General features: G+C 34.4%; 1 protein-coding gene across 2 annotated transcripts in view; it reads right to left on the bottom strand.

Moving 5' to 3' along the window:
- The window catches only part of LOC127732124 (nicotinate phosphoribosyltransferase-like), a 40,124-nt gene that overhangs the window by 20,588 nt on the left and 5,181 nt on the right, over window positions 1–14,355 (bottom strand). For both annotated transcript variants that reach the window (XM_052241192.1, XM_052241191.1), the window contains exons 2-4: window positions 4,983–5,153; window positions 4,205–4,415; window positions 469–599 (exon numbers count right to left, since the gene is read on the bottom strand). In XM_052241192.1, coding sequence (XP_052097152.1) covers window positions 469–599; window positions 4,205–4,415; window positions 4,983–5,153 — 513 coding nt within the window. The remainder of the gene's footprint in view (window positions 1–468; window positions 600–4,204; window positions 4,416–4,982; window positions 5,154–14,355) is intronic.

The following is a 14,355-nucleotide window of genomic DNA, read 5'->3' as shown; positions in this document are numbered from 1 at the left end:
TGCCATGACATTGTCAGATTGTTATATGTTTTTTGCCATGGCATTGTCAGATTGTTTTTCATTTTTTGCCATGGCATTGTCAGATTGTTTTTCATTTTTTGCCATGGCATTGTCAGATTGTTTTTCATTTTTTGCCATGGCATTGTCAGATTGTTATTCGTTTTTTGCCATGGCATTGTCAGATTGTTTTTCATTTTTTGCCATGGTTATTCTTTTTTTGCCATGACATTGTCAGATTGTTATATGTTTTTTGCCATGGCATTGTCAGATTGTTTTTCATTTTTTGCCATGGCATTGTCAGATTGTTTTTCATTTTTTGCCATGGCATTGTCAGATTGTTTTTTCATTTTTTGCCATGGCATTGTCAGATTGTTATTTTTTTCCTAAACAATAATATCTAGATGGAAAATAAAGTTTTAAATTAAATACATCATTGGTCCTACATTATTCAAATACAGTAGTACAAACCTCCTAAATAACAATATCTAGATGCAGATAAAGCACCATCGGGTCCCTGGGCTCTCCGTAGTCCAAATTCTAATAAGATACTGTCTGACCCTGCAGCAATACGAAACCTCATGCCATTTGTTGCCACTAAACTGTAATTTAACAATTAACCATTTTAGATATGGATATAAATCATGTAGAATTCATTTCATAATTTCACATACGTGTATATATATGGTCATGTTTTACATGTATTAGGGTTACAGTATTAACATGCACAAATTGTTTACAAATTTGTTATTGTCCAAAGGTAAGACACAAGACATTTGCTAATTTGCTTTGGAATTTAAAATATAATAGCCTTAGCACGAACCATTACTGATCAAAATTCTTCCCTAGATTTTGGTAGAGCCGGATTCCCTCTGTCAATACTTGGTTTTCTGTGTGGACTGTAACTTGTCTTTTTGTCTTTTTCATTACCCATGACTCACTGACTTTCTAAGAGTGTGGATTCGTATGATTGGAGATTCATGCATAGCAGGAGACCCTTACCCTGTTGACTTCATGCTATTTCCTCAGTTTTTGTTTGTTACATTCATTTGTCTTTTTAATCAATTTATGAAATTTGTATAATTTATATAACTACTATATTTTCCTTTATTTGACTAATGACATGTAAATTGATTTCTTAGTGTTATTTTCACATTTCTTCTGACATCTAAGCCGAAAGCATTTAAAAATTATGTGTACTATCTGACACTCCTTTTTTTTTTTGAGAATTAAATAAAATGCTTCGCTGGGGCGCAGCTTGATACGACCGCAGAGGTCGAACCCTGAACAGTTGGGGCAAGTATGGACACAACATTCAAGCTTGATACAGCTCTGAATTTGGATTGTTATTAAATATTTGACACAGCATAGGTTTCTGACACAGAAAGAATGTGGTCTAAGAACTTGAATTTTTTTAATTTACCTATTATGGTCCAATGTCCAAAATCAAAATACATGGTTAGATTCAGCATATCAAAGAACCCCATATATTCAATTTTTCTTAAAATCAAACAAAGTTTAATTTTGGACCCCAACTTGGACAAACTTGAAAACTGGGCCCATAATCAAAAATCTAAACATATGTTTAGATTCAGCATATCAAAGAACCCCAAGAAATCAATTTTTGCTAAAATCAAACTAAGTTTAATTTTGGACCCTTTAGACCTTAATGTAGACCAATTTAAAAAACAGGACTTAAAATTAAAAATCTAAATACACGGTTAGATTTGGAATATCAAAGAACCCCAATAATTCAATTTTTGATGAAATCAAACAAAGTTTAATTTTGGACCCTTTTGACCTCAATATGAACCAATTTGATAGCGGGGCCCACAAATAAAAAATCTAAATTCATGGTTAGATTCAGCATATCAAAGAACCCCATATATTCAATTTTTGTTGAAATCAAAAAAAGTTTAATTTTGGACCCCAACTTGGACCAACTTGAAAACTGGGCCCATAATCAAAAATCTAAACACATGTTTAGATTCAGCATATCAAAGAACCCCAAGAATTCAATTTTTGTTAAAATCAAACTAAGTTTAATTTTGGACCCTTTGGACCTCAATGAAGACCAACTTAAAAAACGAGACCCAAATTAAACATCTAAAAACACGGTTAGATTTGGCATATCAAAGAACCCCAATAATTCAATTTTTGATGAAATCAAACAAAGTTTAATTTTGGACCCTTTTGACCTCAATATGAACAAATTTGATAGCGGGGCCTACAAATCAAAAATCTAAATACATGGTTAGATTCAGCATATCAAAGAACCTCATATATTCAATTTTTGTTGAAATCAAACAAAGTTTAATTTTGGACCCCAATTTGGACCAACTTGAAAACTGGGCCCATAATCAAAAATCTAAATACATGTTTAGATTCAGCATATCAAAGAACCCCATATATTCAATTTTTGTTGAAATCAAACAAAGTTTAAATACTGGACCCTATCTTGGACCAACTTGAAAACTGGGCCCATAATCAAAAATCTAAACACGTTTAGATTCAGCATATCAAAGAACCCCAAGAATTCAATTTTTGTTAAAATCAAACTAAGTTTAATTTTGGACCCTTTGGACCTTAATGTAGACCAATTTAAAAAACAGGACCCAAAATTAAAAATCTAAATACACGGTTAGATTTGGAATATCAAAAAGCGCCAATAATTCAATTTAAGATGAAATCAAACAAAGTTTAATTTTGGACCCTTTTGACCTCAATATGAACCAATTTGATAACGGGGTCCACAAATAAAAAATCTAAATACATGGTTAGATTCAGCATATCAAAGAACCCCATATATTCAATTTTTGTTGAATTCAAACAAAGTTTAATTTTGGACCCCAATTTGGACCAACTTGAAAACTGGGCCAAAAATCAAAAATCTAAATACATGTTTAGATTCAGCATATCAAAGAACCTCATATATTCAATTTTTGCTAAAATCAAACAAAGTTTAATTTTGGACCCTTTGGACCTTAATGTAGACTATTTTGAAAACTGGACCCAAAATTAAAAATCTAAATACACTGTTAGATTCGGCATAACAAATAAATAAATGTGATCAAAGATATTACAAATCTAATGGGCCATACTGTGCAATTAAAGATTACTTCTTGAAATTTTTCAATATTTGAAATTTGAAAAAAAAAAAATATTTGAAGAATAATTCTTTTTAATTTCTGAAATCTGAAATGAGAAAAAATTGACCCCCCACAATTTCTTTTTATCCCCCCCCCCCTTTTTTCCCCCAAAAAATTCTTTCCCTCAAGATATGGTCATAATCTCAATTCCAATTTCCAATGGAGTTGGCAACCATAATTACCCATTTAATTTTACCATAGTGCTAACTTAATCTATTTTATAATAGAATTAAAAATATAGTGTCAAATCTTTCATATAGATTTTTTTGTAAAATAAAATGATGCAACATTTGCAGATATTTTTACTGGTCTTCCTTTATAAATATGCATTTCTTTAAACATAATTTAAAAGCAGTGTAAGGGAAGTAACCAAAACGTTGTATTTGGATTACCTCCCTTACACTGTTTTAAATTATCTTTATTGTTCATTAACCATTACTTTATACATAATTTAAAAGCAGTGTAAGGGAGATAATTTCAATGATGTATTTGATTTATCTCCCTTACACTGCTTTAAATTATGTTTTGTACTAAAGTATTTGTCCATTAACCAGGACAACCTTGTTTTTCCCCCTTTTTTGCCCCTAATTCCTAAACGGTTTGAGCCATAACCCCCCAAAGCAAATCCTAACCATCCCTTTGTGGTATGGAAACTTGTAGTATAATTTCAGAGAGATCCATACACTGTTCCACAGTTATTGTCTGGAAACTAGAAAATGCTTATTTTTGGCCCCTTTTTGGCCCCTAATTCCTTAACTGTTGGTACCATAACCCCCAAAATCAATCCCAACCTTCCTTTTGTGGTATTTAACCTTATGGTAAAATTTCAAAAAGATCCATTCACTTAAACTAAAGTTAGAGTGCGAAAACCAATGTGTATTCGGACGACGACGCAGGACGACGACGACGCCAACGTCATACCAATATACGACCACAAAAATTTTTTTGCGGTCGTATAAAAATCATGCGTTCTATCTGACCCTTCCCCCCCCCCCCCCCCCCCCCAACCTTTTTTTTTTTTGTGTTTTGAAAATTCCTGAAAAAAGTAAAAGACTGACCTGGCATAATTAACTAAGTTTAACAATGGCGTCTCCATCAGCTGTACCACAGGTAATGGTCCTTTCACTGTCAATAGTGGAATTTTAGGAAACACAACTGTGCCCTCCTCAATAGCAAATAATGTTACTGTTTTTGTGTTTAATTCTTTCAGATATTCAAAAAATTCTTCTTCGACAGAAGTTGGCATCACTGATTTCAGGTACTTTATATCTGCAAAAGAAATAAACACAGTTATCACGATAAACATGATAAAATTTTGCAGCCACAGACCCGATGCTAGTTTCGTATGGATTTTATTGGCCGATAGTAGAAATTCTTACAGGCCTGATAGTAATTTTACAAGCCTTGGCTGGTGGGCCTGTGGCCAACCGTGAAGACTGTAAACAGTATGGTAATCTCATGTTCTTAAAACTTCATAGAGAACTTAGAAAAAGAAGGATACATGTATGTAGTGTTATTCCAAATGAGACAAATATCCATCAGAGACTTAAAGATGAGGATATGATTCTAGTGGGAACATCAATACTTCTGTACATTTTAAAAAATTAGAATCAACAAATTGCAAAGACATTTGATATTGCCAGAAGAATTTAATTCCTGCATCAAATGTAGTTTGCAAAGCATCTAGCAACAGCCACTGTGGCTTAGAGTTTTCTAGTAAAACTATTAAAACTTTAATGGTAGAAATATAGCATGGTAGATGAACATCTTTATTTGATTGGTAAATTAATAATACTATTGTCAATTTAAATTTCTATCAACAATAAAAATTCTCACCACTTTCTGTAAACTTGAAATTCTGAATGAATTTGACACACTCCTCCAAACCAGCAAACACGGTGAACTCTCCTTTAAATGGATTACGTCTAAAGTACAAATCAAACACAGCCACGTCGTTCATCTTTCCACTCTTCCAGTAGGCATATGCCATGGTGATCTGGTACAGATCTGAAAACATAAAATATATATAATCACTTATGCCTTAAATTAATTTTAATCTTAAATAAATCTAAACTAGTCATCATGGTCATATTTATGAGCCTTCATACCAGGGAAGTGACCTTGTATATGGCATAAATATGATAAACATGTTTGTAGTTCCTTGAATTTTTTGTTTCAGAAACTAATGCATTCTGGGTAATATTTTCAAACATGTTTAGATTGGATAACAACATCTTGGACAATGGAAATTCAACCAATGACATGACATTATTTTCATTCTGGGTCAAGAACAATAATGCATAGGAAATATGACTATGTAAACCTGAAATCAAAAATGTCTCCAAACAAAGCTGTCAGTGTAAAAGTGTAATGTTGACTTTAAAGTGAGTCCATTTATCAGTAAAATACAGAATTTTTTTTAAAAATCACACTTTTTCTATAGATGCTATTTCTTGGTCTTGAAGATGAGCTTTTGTCCAAGTTTCATAACAATTCATGAAGGTTTACAAATTCATCATGTAAAATAAATTTAATCCCAGACTGTCTGTAAATGTTAACTGTAACTAGAGGCTCTCAAGAGCCTGTGTCGCTCACCTGACTCTACTTTGGTTTTAGAAATCATGTAAAGATAGATAAAAATCATAACAGATACCCAAATAATGATTGAGGCCAAATTTTGATTAATATTGGTCCCGTTATTTAATAAAATATCCTGGTGGCCATCTTGAACAGTAAATCTGCAACAAAGTAGCAACACTTGGTCAGCACTTCATAAGGAACATTCATGCCATGTTTGGTTTCATTCCATTCAGTGCTACTCTAAAAGAAGACATTTGTATGTATTTCCCATAGGGTCCTATGTAAAAACTAAGGCCCCCCCCCCCCCCCCCCCCCCCCTAGCGGCCATCTTGGATGATGGATCGACTGCAAAGTAACAACACTTGGTCAGCAACTCATAAGGAACATTCATGCCATGTTTGGTTTCATTCCATTCAGTGGTTCTCTAAAAGAAGACAATTGTATGTATTTCCCATAGGTCCTTTGTTAAACTAAGTCCCCTGCTGTCGGCCATCTTGGATGATAGACCGACTGCAAAGTAACAACACTTGGTCAGTACCTCAAAAGGAACATTCATGCCATGTTTGGTTTCATTCCATTCAGTGGTTCGCTAAAAGAAGACATTTGTATGTATTTCCCATAGGTCCTTTGTTAAACTAAGTCCCCTGCTGTCGGCCATCTTGGATGATGGACCGACTGCAAAGTAACAACACTTGGTCAGCACCTCATAAGGAACATTCATGCCATGTTTGGTTTCATTCCATTCAGTGGTTCTCTAAAAGAAGACATTTGTATGTATTTCCCATAGGGTCCTATGTTAAACTAAGTCCCCCGCTGGCGGCCATCTTGGATGATGGATCGGCTACAAAGTAACAACACTTGGTCAGAACCTCATAAGGGACATTCATGCCATGTTTGGTTTCATTCCATTCAGTGGTTCTCTAAAAGAAGACATTTGTATGTATTTCCCATAGGGTCCTATGTTAAACTAAGTCCCCTGTTGGCGGCCATCTTGGATGATGGACCGACTGCAAAGTAACAACACTTGATCAGCATCTCATAAGGAACATTCATGCCATGTTTGGTTCCATTCCATTCAGTGGTTCTCTAAAAGAAGACATTTTTATGTATTTCCCATAGGGTCCTATGTTAAACTAAGTTCCCCGATGGCGGCCATCTTGGATGATGGATCGGCTACAAAGTAACAACACTTGGTCAGCACCTCATCAGGAACATTCATGCCATGTTTGGTTTCATTCCATTCAGTGGTTCTCTAAAAGAAGACATTTGTATGTATTTCCCATAGGGTCCTATGTTAAACTAAGTTCCCCGATGGCGGCCATCTTGGATGATGGATCGGCTACAAAGTAACAACACATGGTCAGCACCTCATAAGGAACATTCATGCCATGTTTGGTTTTATTCCATTCAGTGGTTCTCTAAAATAAGTCATTTGTACACATTTCCCATAGGGTCCTATGTTAAACTAAGTCCCCCGCTGGCGGCCATCTTGGATGATGGATCGGCTACAAAGTAACAACACTTGGTCAGCACCTCATAAGGAACATTCATGTCATGTTTGGTTTCATTCCATTCAGTGGTTCTCTAAAAGAAGTCAATTGTATGCATTTCCCATAGGGTCCTATGTTAAACTAAGTCCCCCGCTGGCGGCCATCTTGGATGATGGATCGGCTACAAAGTAACAACACTTGGTGAGCACCTCATAAGGAACATTCATGCCATGTTTGGTTTCATTCCATTCAGTGGTTCGCTAAAAGAAGACATTTGTATGTATTTCCCATAGGTCCTTTGTTAAACTAAGTCCCCTGCTGTCGGCCATCTTGGATGATGGACCGACTGCAAAGTAACAACACTTGGTCAGCACCTCATAAGGAACATTCATGCCATGTTTGGTTTCATTCCATTCAGTGGTTCTCTATAAGAAGACATTTGTATGTATTTCCCATAGGGTCCTATGTTAAACTAAGTCCCCCGCTGGCGGCCATCTTGGATGATGGATCGGCTACAAAGTAACAACACTTGGTCAGCACCTCATAAGGAACATTCATGCCATGTTTGGTTTCATTCCATTCAGTGGTTCTCTAAAAGAAGACATTTGTATGTATTTCCCATAGGGTCCTATGTTAAACTAAGTCCCCTGCTGGCGGCCATCTTGGATGATGGACCGACTGCAAAGTAACAACACTTGATCAGCATCTCATAAGGAACATTCATGCCATGTTTGGTTCCATTCCATTCAGTGGTTCTCTAAAAGAAGACATTTTTATGTATTTCCCATAGGGTCCTATGTTAAACTAAGTCCCCCGCTGGCGGCCATCTGGGATGATGGATCGGCTACAAAGTAACAACACTTGGTCAGCACCTCATAAGGAACATTCATGTCATGTTTGGTTTCATTCCATTCAGTGGTTCTCTAAAAGAAGACATTTGTATGTATTTCCCATAGGGTCCTATGTTAAACTAAGTTCCCCGATGGCGGCCATCTTGGATGATGGATCGGCTACAAAGTAACAACACATGGTCAGCACCTCATAAGGAACATTCATGCCATGTTTGGTTTTATTCCATTCAGTGGTTCTCTAAAAGAAGTCATTTGTACGCATTTCCCATAGGGTCCTATGTTAAAATAATTCCCCCGCTGGCGGCCATCTTGGATGATGGATCGGCTACAAAGTAACAACACTTGATCAGCATCTCATAAGGAACATTCATGCCATGTTTGGTTCCATTCCATTCAGTGGTTCTCTAAAAGAAGACATTTTTATGTATTTCCCATAGGGTCCTATGTTAAACTAAGTCCCCCGCTGGCGGCCATCTGGGATGATGGATCGGCTACAAAGTAACAACACTTGGTCAGCACCTCATAAGGAACATTCATGTCATGTTTGGTTTCATTCCATTCAGTGGTTCTCTAAAAGAAGACATTTGTATGTATTTCCCATAGGGTCCTATGTTAAACTAAGTTCTCCGATGGCGGCCATCTTGGATGATGGATAGGCTACAAAGTAACAACACATGGTCAGCACCTCATAAGGAACATTCATGCCATGTTTGGTTTTATTCCATTCAGTGGTTCTCTAAAAGAAGTCATTTGTACGCATTTCCCATAGGGTCCTATGTTAAAATAAGTCCCCCGCTGGCGGCCATCTTGGATGATGGATCGGCTACAAAGTAACAACACTTGGTTAGCACCTCATAAGGAACATTCATGTCATGTTTGGTTTCATTCCATTCAGTGGTTCTCTAAAAGAAATCAATTGTATGCATTTCCCATAGGGTCCTATGTTAAACTAAGTCCCCCGCTGGCGGCCATCTTGGATGATGGATCGGCTACAAAGTAACAACACTTGGTCAGCACCTCATAAGGAACATTCATGCCATGTTTGGTTTTATTCCATTCAGTGGTTCTCTAAAAGAAGTCATTTGTACGCATTTCCCATAGGGTCCTATGTTAAAATAATTCCCCCGCTGGCGGCCATCTTGGATGATGGATCGGCTACAAAGTAACAACACTTGATCAGCATCTCATAAGGAACATTCATGCCATGTTTGGTTCCATTCCATTCAGTGGTTCTCTAAAAGAAGACATTTTTATGTATTTCCCATAGGGTCCTATGTTAAACTAAGTCCCCCGCTGGCGGCCATCTGGGATGATGGATCGGCTACAAAGTAACAACACTTGGTCAGCACCTCATAAGGAACATTCATGTCATGTTTGGTTTCATTCCATTCAGTGGTTCTCTAAAAGAAGACATTTGTATGTATTTCCCATAGGGTCCTATGTTAAACTAAGTTCCCCGATGGCGGCCATCTTGGATGATGGATCGGCTACAAAGTAACAACACATGGTCAGCACCTCATAAGGAACATTCATGCCATGTTTGGTTTTATTCCATTCAGTGGTTCTCTAAAAGAAGTCATTTGTACGCATTTCCCATAGGGTCCTATGTTAAAATAAGTCCCCCGCTGGCGGCCATCTTGGATGATGGATCGGCTACAAAGTAACAACACTTGGTTAGCACCTCATAAGGAACATTCATGTCATGTTTGGTTTCATTCCATTCAGTGGTTCTCTAAAAGAAGTCAATTGTATGCATTTCCCATAGGGTCCTATGTTAAACTAAGTCCCCCGCTGGCGGCCATCTTGGATGATGGATCGGCTACAAAGTAACAACACTTGGTGAGCACCTCATAAGGAACATTCATGCCATGTTTGGTTTCATTCCATTCAGTGGTTCTCTAGAAGAAGTTCAAAATGTAAAAAGTTAACGCCGACGACGGACGACGCCGGACGACGGACGCCAAGTGATGAGAAAAGCTCACTTGGCCCTTCGGGCCAGGTGAGCTAAAAAGTGAAGTCCATTTATCAGAAAAATACTAAAAATGAAAAAAATATATTATTTTCAAATGCTTGCTTCAGACATTATCTCTTAAACATTAAAAAGCTACTGCCAAAGTTTCATAAATTTTAAACTCTATGAAGGTTTGACAAAGTAATTGGTGTGTAACAAACTTTAACCTCAGACTGTATCTACTTGTTCATTGTTGTTAACTGTACAAAAACTAAGTCCATTTATCAGTAAATTAAGGAAAATTGAAAATTGTCCCTGGATACTTTATTTTGGTCAAAAGCAACATGAACAAGCTTCTGTCCCAATTTCATAAAATTCCATGTTGGTTTGGCAAAGTTATTGATGTCCAAAAAACCTTTTAACCACAGAATGAACCTAAATGTTGACGCTGCCGACAACAGAATCTAGGATCGTTATGTCTCGCTTTCGCGAAATAAATTTTGCAGGCTCAACAAAAATGATGTACTTGTAATGATTTTTACTTGATTATATAGGCTAAGTTAATGTAGTAGTGCTTTCAATATAATCACATGATAATCAGTGTCCAAAGGACTTCAAATTGTACTTGCAGTATGTGAACTAAAGGCAGTTTCTTTATACACGTATTACAGCTTTTACATGTTACAGGAGATTTAAATAAAGTGTTGAAACAATTATCTCAAAAGAACAATTATCAACCTTTGTATAATTATAAGTTAAATGATGGTAATAGCAGATAATGTTTTTAGTATATTGTAAATGTTGTAAATAACTGAAAACTGATACCTGGATACATTGAGTCAAAGTTAAGGAATTTGAAAATTTCTTTATTTGTAATTGTATCACATCTATTTTTTTGAACATTTTGTAAAAGGTAACCTGATAATGTTACTTCAGCATGTTCAGTGATACAAATTTAAATTAGAAGATATGCAGACCTAAACATTTTTTCCGCATTGTAAGTTGCATAATTTAAAATATACCATATGACAAAAATATCAAAACAAAATTACAATTTATCAATTACAATCAGAAATACAACTTATACATTCAAGTCATTTTTAAATAATTTTAAAGGGGCATAAGCCATGTTAGCTACGTGATATATACAAAAAAATAAAATATGATTTTTTTTTTGTTCAATCATTATAATGAAAGTGATATAGTGAAATACTAATTTGCTTAATAGCAGCCAATTTAGTTCAATTTTGTCAAACAGACCTAGAACAATCCAATTGCATGTGGTCGCTATAAGCTTATGTTTATAATTATGTTTATATCGGGTTATATGACATGAAATACTAATTTGCCTTTAGCAGCTAATTTAGTTCAATTTTGTCAAACAGACCTAGATCAATCCACTTGGATGTGGTTGCTATAAGCTTGTTTATATTTATGTTTATATTGGGTTATATGACTGTCGGCATTCTTTGGAGGTCATCTCGATGGTTAATTAGATGACATCTAGACAAAAATACACACGAAATGTTGATACATATTATCGAGTCCATGCATTGTTAATTGTTTATTTTAGACTTTTTGTAATTTTTATATACGTTTTAGTATGTTATAAATCAAATATGAGAATTTGAGTCAATTCGGTGAAGATGACATCTACATTGTAATGCCCCTTTAATAAGCAAGTTATATTTCTCTAAATTCACTAACTAATGTATAAGTAAATTTGACAATTTGACAATATTTCAATGTTTGAATTATTTCCCTATATGTTTCTCCACTAATTTATTCATAAAATAATTTTGTTTTAAGACCTCTGACATGTCTGAGGTTCTGATTGAAGATGTGAGAACAATTAAGCCTCCAATTTTTTTTTCATAGTTTGCATAATAATTTTTATGAGCAAATTATTAAAGATCAAACTTATGTATTGAGAACTTTACAAAGAACTCTACTAGTACTTATAAACAGCTGTTTAGTAAACTATATTTCTATGCAAGGCTTTAAATAACTATTCCCTGGAGTAAAGCATTTTTAAAATAGCAGACAAATGAGCTTTCAAATTGTCCATGAAATAATGATCTATTCCAGGCAGGGGAATTACTTGAATAAGTGATTTTGAAATCAATTGATTATTAATAAGTAAACTTTTGTACAAAATTATTACAAAATGGAGTTTAAATATCTACATTTATTTTAAGTCATGTGTAAGTTTGAAATCACTAAAATGAGAAGTACATTCTATCATGAGGATACAAGAAAGTATAAAAATCAAGTTACAATATTAATCCATAAATATTAGTTTATTTAAAATGTTAACCAATATGAACATTTTTGCTAAAGCTTTCTACTGGGGAAAGAAAAATAACCCATTGACATGTAATGTTGGTCAAACAAAGAAAAAAATAATATTCAAAGGTGTATAACTCTAGGTACTTATCTCCCTTAGTCATCCAGATGATTTTTTTTTTACTCATTTATTTTCCATTTTGTCATGTCTAGTTTTTTGTCTCATCTCATGCAGGTTAAACATATAAAATGTACATGGACATTGATTAACCTTCATACACATGATGCATGCCATATGTCCATGATGTCCATAATCCCTTCCTTTTCAATTACAGAAATCTGAACTATAAACAATTTTATTTGGAAACTGAATTTGATTCGTATTCAGCAGCTCAGAAAAATGCAAGGCTCTTGTTTAAAAGCAAAATTATGTTTTTGACCACAGACTTAAAACCATCAAGTTTCACAAGTTTTACTTCTCTACATGTTAAAAAGCCATGCAGCTCATGACGAGTAAAAAAAAAAAAATGTAAAACCTCAAAACTGGCTGCGACTTTGATGGTTGTCTATTACAAGTTGTGGAGCTGTGGGGTACACCTTGACGAGTTAGGGACCCAAAAGTCCTAAAAAAAATACATCTACACACACCAGAGGTCAACATACATTTGTTTTGTTGAATAATGTGTTCCATTAAATCAATAAGTAATGTATTACATGTATCGATATAATCACAGAGCAAGCAGTCTGTGTTGTAACAGTATTAGTGAAGCTTTAAAGAAGAATGGAGAAAATCAATATATCTCAATGGCTCCTAGGTGTATTAAAACACCTCTTATAAGACTGGCTAGTGCAGTCTCTTCAGAATCAATTTCTGTATAAAACCAAAAATATTTCCAGAATAACTACTATGAAGGTCTTGGTGGGTCCTTCATTTCTTCTTTCTTTAATTACTTATACCATGGAAGTATTATATTGGTCTGGATGGGGTTTACAGAATAAGGGGCAAATCAAATAGCATAATGGACCAAAAAATAGAGAATGAATAAGAGTAAAAATGGACCAAAATTATAGAGATTAGAGAATACTGGGGTGATAAAATATATAAGGGGCAAAAAAAACCACTTTTCATGCTTTTAGAACCTTATGGTCTTTGCTACAATGGTATTCCATACTTTCAAAAATGAGCTGGTTGATTGTGATTTCCGAATTAAGACATGTTAGGGTATACATCAAACTTTGGACATTTACCTGATGCATGCTTGTTTTCTGTAGATTTAAGGTGCAGTTTGAAAACAGATCTCAGATTTTCAAATTTGGAATCTGAGAGTAATGCCAGTTTTCGAGGGATTAATTTGCGCACTTTTCCATGTTTCTAGCACATACAATACAAAGATAATAAACAAACACAAAAAAAAGATTCAAACTTATAGAAATAACTTGCTGAGTGCGCTTAAAAAGTAATGAAGCAACTACCAAATGTCTTATATTTGAGACAATTATTTCAGACTCTCTTTGAAAGCTTGATAATGCTTATAATTGACTATGTTTTCAATACTGTATATTTAGAAATTAATGCGTGCATTTATTATTATGAATCCTTGACCAAGGTTAAATCTAATTAATCTGATCGCAAAACTTTTATGAAGGAAAATTATACCACTACTGATTTTCTGAACCCAATTTTCATAATTTCAAACCTGATACTGTCACATTTTTTGCATTAATAAAAACATCGCAATAATTTCTGAATTTACAGTTACAATATTGTAATTCAAAATAGCTCTTCTGAGTAATTTCATTTAAATTTTCTTATTAATTACCTATAAAATAATTTGAAAAATAACTTGGTCAAGTAATGACCCTTACTGATAGCAGTCAACAAGTACACATGAAGTACATGTATAAAATTTACACATGTGGTCCAATTCATTATATATTGTACCATATTTGTGAAATGAATAAAAGTTTATCACATTATATATCATGTATATATAACATGTATAATGTCATGTATGTAGATCTTTATAATCTATATGTGCTTGATACAACTG

Source organism: Mytilus californianus, unplaced genomic scaffold (assembly GCF_021869535.1).
Source record: "Mytilus californianus isolate M0D057914Y unplaced genomic scaffold, xbMytCali1.0.p SCAF_22, whole genome shotgun sequence".
Lineage (NCBI taxonomy): Eukaryota > Metazoa > Mollusca > Bivalvia > Mytilida > Mytilidae > Mytilus > Mytilus californianus.
The sequence above is the reverse complement of the archived record's forward strand: the minus strand, read 5'-3'. Positions and strand labels throughout refer to the sequence as shown.